The sequence below is a fragment of the Lytechinus pictus genome, chromosome 17, assembly GCF_037042905.1.
Source record: "Lytechinus pictus isolate F3 Inbred chromosome 17, Lp3.0, whole genome shotgun sequence".
Lineage (NCBI taxonomy): Eukaryota > Metazoa > Echinodermata > Echinoidea > Temnopleuroida > Toxopneustidae > Lytechinus > Lytechinus pictus.
The window spans coordinates 7,476,374-7,482,800 of record NC_087261.1 but is presented as its reverse complement, the minus strand read 5'-3'; the positions used below and the strand labels follow the sequence as shown (position 1 = coordinate 7,482,800).

Genomic DNA, 6,427 nt, shown 5'->3' with positions numbered 1-6,427 from the left:
ATAATTCATTATTACTATCATTCAATCTCTCATCAATCATCAATCCAAAGAAAAAATCAGAATAAAAGTCAAAGAGTAATTCTTAACAAAAATACTACTACATGAAAAGTACTGTACACTGCATGATAAAACAGTGATACGAAATAGTTAAGCGCAAAATGTCGCTAATGTGAACCGATAGACAATATTATTGTTAAGATCATGATATTTCTTCCATAAGTCTTTTCAATCAATATTCAGGCGCTCCAATAATCAATTTTTTTCTGCCAACTAGGTGGATTGTTTTGGAGTAGGTAATTCGAGGGCCTATACATTAACAATCAGGGACCCACTATCTATCAAGGGATTAGTACTCTCAAGTGCCAATAAGTACGTAATTAAAGAAAATATATATGATTTAAACATTTATTATTTACATCAACTGTGATATAATATAATAAGGAGTCATCTTTGTAATCTAATTAGCGGTCTGCGATCGTAATACGATAAAAATCTTGAATAAGTGCTATGAACATGATGAACAGTTTCATGCATACATGATTACATATTTCTAATGGTTTTTCATATATAATTCCAAGTTTAATGCATTTTAATCCGTATATGTTACAATACCTTTGCATTTTAAGAAGTGATGCAAGATCTTCAGCGTGTGTGAATGTCATTTCCGGCCCACCCAAAACAAATGTCCATGTACAATTCCAATTCGACTCACTAAATGCTCGAACTCGTTGTTTATAAAAAGCATAAATTCAGTACACATCGATCATTTGATCCAAATTGCAAATTTAATAAGGGGGTAGTTGTGGCAGCAGGTTAAATTCAGCGAAAAGAACATAAGAAAGGTAAAGTCATGAATATAAAATGTTTTTGACCACATTAAAGTTTTGGGGTTATGACCGCATTATAATAAGAAACTGCAAGGGCTCGATCGCTACATTTTATTTGGACAATATCCGAATCCGATTATCAATGCCTGTCGTCTGTTATTTCATTATTGCCAGGTTTCTCTTGAATATAAAATTTTATCACTTGACCGCTAACATGGCTATGCTTCTTTGCATGCATATAAAATAGTTTTTGATCGTATATCCCAATAAACGTGAAGTCTGCTCCATCTCCCCCCCCCCTTATAACGAAGAGTAGACATGGACCCCGTCTTACAAAGAGTTACGATTGATCCAATCAATCGTAACTCTAGGGAAATCCATCAGAGTCTTATTTTTTATACAGGAAATTTGTAGTGTCCTTTTTATACAAAGGAGAACACACCAAATTGTCGAGAAATCAATGAACTTATGGATATACATTCATATCTATAATTTTTTTTAAAACGTGTATTTTATATGTTGACTTTGCTGGCTTTCCGTAGCTGCGATTGATTTGATCAATCGCAACTCTTTATACGACGGGCCGCAGATGGAGGTCACCCCCACCCCCAGTTGAGATACAAATTTCATCATAAAAAACAGCTTATTCATGGCCAAAGTTCAATAAACATAATGAAAATAAATACAAACATTAATGAAATACATATTTTTATATACCTTTCATCAAATTTGGCTCCCATAAAAAAATACGCAAAATGATGGCGAAAATCAAGATGATATTATTAATTCTTCAACCCGTCTTTGTTGATATCTTTGAATCTATAAAAAGATATTCTTTCTATTACTAAAATATATAACCTGAATTGCGTTGCCCATAATCAGATTGATTTTAATAACATTTGGCCGTTGCTTGACTTGCTCTGTAATCATGGTAATCCACGCCTTTATTACCATGATTACTTAATAACTTGTCTCTCACGTTACCATATGGCTTGATGGATGGAAATTATTATGCTTGCATTTTTTTACATTTCCTTAACCACATATTTTCAAGTACAAATTATATCTGATATTGGAGTTATTTCAAAGCGATATATATATCATTATGTTTACTCTCGTGACTCAAGAGACATATTCTTGTCCTGCTTACCAGCAGCCCAACACTCTGAAGAAAGGTCCTCTTTCCGTTTGCGACTTCTCCTCCCTCTGGCATGCCTGGACAGCACCACCTCCAAATGCTGTCGTATCTCGGCATAGCTTAACCAACTTTTCCTTTGCCTGACTGGATGTGCAGAGCTCTTTCGTGTTCCCCTTTCCCTATCAGGTCGACCAGGCTCCAGTTCTGTACAATCCCCTGCTTCCCTACTGGTTCCTCCATTCGGCTGACTTACAGCATCTTCAGCATCTGATATTTCGAGCTCGATGCCCTGATAGGATGGACCGACGGTCGTCGACTGCATCTCAGTATGACGGGTCTTCACCGTCTCTTCCCGTTGACTGGCACTGGAGAGCGAGATACTTCGTCGTTTCTTGGATTCTCCACAACCACACATCCTGCTCAGCTCGGCCCGTACGACGCGCTGTCGAAGACAATAGATGACGAAGATAAAGAATCCCTGGAAGGAGTTTAAGGCGATGAAGATGATCTGGAAGATCTGATTGAAGTCGGTGCCGATGAGGAGAAGATACCCCGATGACCAGGTGAGTCCTAGGAGAAGGAAAATACAGATGGCTTTCTGCAATCGTTGCCGACCTTCTTTGACACGCATGATGATACTTTCCCTTTTGGGTGATGTTGTCCGTATGGTTCGCCCGAGTCTGATGACAACCATGGTAAAGATGACGATGTTTGCTACGATGATCACACCAATGGGACATAGCAAACCACCAATCTTAGGCATCTTCGCAAGGAAGCACCTGAAAAACCAATAAAATATAGAACATGACATCAAATCATATAATACAATCTTGTGATTAAAGACGAATCTAAAACAGACACCGAACCCTACTTCACCCATTGGGTCAACATGGTCAATGCACGCAAATTTGTTTGCTCTCTCGCGAATTTTTAGCTATTTTCCCACATACGCATGTAATATTACGAAAACGGGTTGGGTTATTACGTCACTGATCCAAATAATAGAATGAGTTATGAACTACTTAACGGACTTAAGGCTAATGTTAAAGGTCTTCTATAATAGGCGCACGCACTCAAATCCTCACACACATACACAAATTCATCTTGAGTTCATACAGCTGATAACGAACCTTTTCTCTACATGTTCAATAGGTTTCACGAAGATTTCGCAAACAATGCATGATTGATTCAGATAAACATGAATCAATTTGGTTTATTGTATATTACGCATAAAATGTAATGCATGGTAATTCTCGCATAAATGTGTTCAAAATCGAGAAACGCGGGAAAAATGACATCCCCAGCAGGGTCGTATGGGACACGAGACACATGGGTGAAATACGGGACCATCCCTTGGAATTTGGGACGTCGGGTAACCTTCAAGCCTTCCTGTGTCAACCAAAGTATATGATTTGATTTTTTTTATTTTTATTGTTTCACATTCCATTAAAGTAAATACATCTTGAACAAATAAGAACATAATGAAAATGATTGCATTCACTTCTATTCACTACTATTTGAATTGAATTGAATAACGTGAAATATGAAGAACCTATTAAAAAACAAAGCTCGTAATCATAGGTTCCCAGAAAAAATAATAATCAGAAACTCCTAACGCAATGAAGATAGATCAAAGTGAAGAAATATGAATACAGTATAGTGGTCTACATGATAGTCACTCGAGTAATGTGATTACTACATACAGGCATACGGTTGTAAAAGCAACTTTTTCAGTCTACGTTTAAAAGAATACAAAGAAGGCGATTAAATTATATCGCTGTCTAAATTGTTCCAAAAAGGAATTGAAGGCCCAGTATGAGTAAATGTTTTGAGAGCAAGATCAGTATGCACAGGGGAAACATAAGGAATAACATAAATCGGTTACTTTTAATAACTGGCTTGAAGAAAAAAAAAGTGGGGTATTATGAGCGATAAATGCAAAAGAAGAAATATAAAGCCACGTTATCGATATGTCATATTTTTTCCCAGAATAGAAATCTGTTAGAAACGCAAAATAATGAATAACATGGATGAAAATAAATCTTAGAGAAAATCAGTTTAAACTGAAAATAAATGATAGCATTACTTTTGTTTATTCAATCTATATATTTATGACAGTATATTCGATAATCAGTTTTATTGCATTGGCATCTGTTTCATACAGGGATTTCAATAAATAATTGTTGTAAAACAATAACAATATGGTGTAAATAAAATAGTTTCTTGTCTTCAATAAAGAAATCTGGTGGAATGCTACATACTTTAAGAACAAAAACGAAAATAAACTGTTCTATCGAGGCTGGACAGACTCGTAAAAAATGGTATTGCTAAATGAACATTTCCGAAATCTATGAAGTCTGTCCCCAACTAATTTTGTTTTAACATTCATGTAGGTCTATAACTGGGTTCAATAAACCGATTTGATACTTATTTCTTTATCCCAACAACACAAAAAAGCAGAAGAGGAGTACGTAAGTAGAAACAAGAGCATCCTGGAAATTTTTTGCTGGTATGGTGATTTTCTTATTAGTTTAAATGCGATGTTATAGTCTAGAAATATACTGAAGACAAGCTTGAGGATATAGAATGATCTAAAGTTTCATATTGTTCCTGTGTTTGCGCGCTACAAGACTCTTCAGACTGAGACCCGGTATATCATTAGATTTGATTTCTGTCATAACATAATTTGTACATGTATTCGAAGGTGACAAAGGTGATGGTAACTCCTAATACAAAAGTGAAATAAATATAATGAAAAATAGCAAATTAAAAGAAAAGCAAAGCAAAGGAGGAAGACATAAATATAAACTATCACATGTATAAGGAGGGCATTATAGCGCTTATATAAGGTACCCATTTTGTATAAATTATAAAAAAGGAAATGGCGTAATATTTTTGGTCCTCTTGCTCCCCTGACCATGGTCCCGACCCTCACCACTAATCTGGGGGCCAGGGTTCGATTCCCGGCAGAGACATTTTTTCGGCATCACCAATTTTTCTAAGGGCAGGTAGCTCTGAGGAACCTTGATTTAAGCTATACGCCTACCATTGTTACCAGGCCTAATATATATATATATATATATATATATATATATATATATATATATATATATATATATATATATATATATATACACTGTTGGTCATAAAGGTGGAATATTTATTTTTACCCCAGTTTAGGGAAGGATTTTTAAAAATTATTTATTTCTAATAGATCTAGATAATGGCATACATTCTCAGATTTTATTGAATACTAATTTGCGAGTATTTGTTTTGCGTGACTGCTTCATCATATGTGTGTTACTATGCTAATCAGCTAAGGGACCTACGTCCTTAAGTCATGATTGACAGTAATGAGGATTAATGCCTCACAAAAGGGCACTGATATATAGCTGATCGACACGATTTTTATCCTGGGGCCTCACAGTAACGAGGCCATTGCTTAGCCCCTGAATCATGACTGTACGCAGTGTTTGCTAGGGTACGCGGCCCCTTCCACAAATCCCCCAAAACGAAGAAAATGCAATAAATTGTCAAAAATTTATTGCATTTTCCCCCGGCCCCCAACAGGAAAAATTCCTCTGTAGGGCCATGCATTATGGTTCAAGGCATGGCCACACAGAGAAATTTTTCCTGTTGGGGGCGGGGGGAAATTGCAATGAATTTTTGACAATTTATTGCATTTTCTTCGTTTTGGGGGATTTGTGGGGGCGGCCGCGTACCCTAGCAAACACTGCGTACAGTCATGATTCAGGGGCTAAGTAATGGCCTCGTTACTGTGAGGCCCCAGGATAAAAATCGTGTCGATTAGCTATATAAGTGCCCTTTTGTGAGGCATTAATCCTCATTACTGTCAATTATGATTTAAGGACGTAGGTTCCCTAGCTGATTAGCATAGTAGCACACATATGATTTAGCAGTCACGCAAAAGAAACACTCGCAAATCAATATTCAATAAAATCTGAGAATGTATGCCATTATCTAGATCTATTAGAAATAAATAATTTTTTTAAATCCTTCCCTAAACTGGGGTAAAAATAATTATTCCACCATTATGACCAACAGTGTATATATATATATATATATATAGTATAATGATGATATAATGTCTATACTCCGATGATACTTAATGATGGTTGTAATGATGGTGATCGTAATAATGGCATCGTTACCAGTTATTATATTGATTTTCCGTTATTACTTCCGATGATGTTACATACTTAACTGACCCCATACAGGCTATTGTTCCATCGGACTCTCAGTCCCAGTAATCCACGATTGTAATTTCTGTGACCATAACACACCGCCCTCTCAGGCGCCAAACGACCATTCTTCTGGTCACCGTCCCATCGGACAACACACCGCCATCTCAGGTCGATGATAGTTCAGCAATAAAATTACGGTAACTTCAACTAAATAATTTTAAATGTTAATCATATTCTAACCACATATGTAAAACCCC

At 36.2% G+C, this 6,427-nt stretch overlaps 1 protein-coding gene across 1 annotated transcript; it reads right to left on the bottom strand.

Annotated features, from left to right (window-relative positions):
* Nucleotides 1-551: 551 nt before the first annotated feature.
* On the bottom strand, nucleotides 552-2,738 carry LOC129280578 (adhesion G-protein coupled receptor G7-like). Its single transcript, XM_054916582.2, has one exon. The coding sequence runs from the start codon at nucleotides 2,726-2,728 to the stop codon at nucleotides 1,937-1,939; it is 792 nt and encodes a 263-aa protein (XP_054772557.2). The 5' UTR covers nucleotides 2,729-2,738; the 3' UTR covers nucleotides 552-1,936.
* Nucleotides 2,739-6,427: the final 3,689 nt, after the last annotated feature.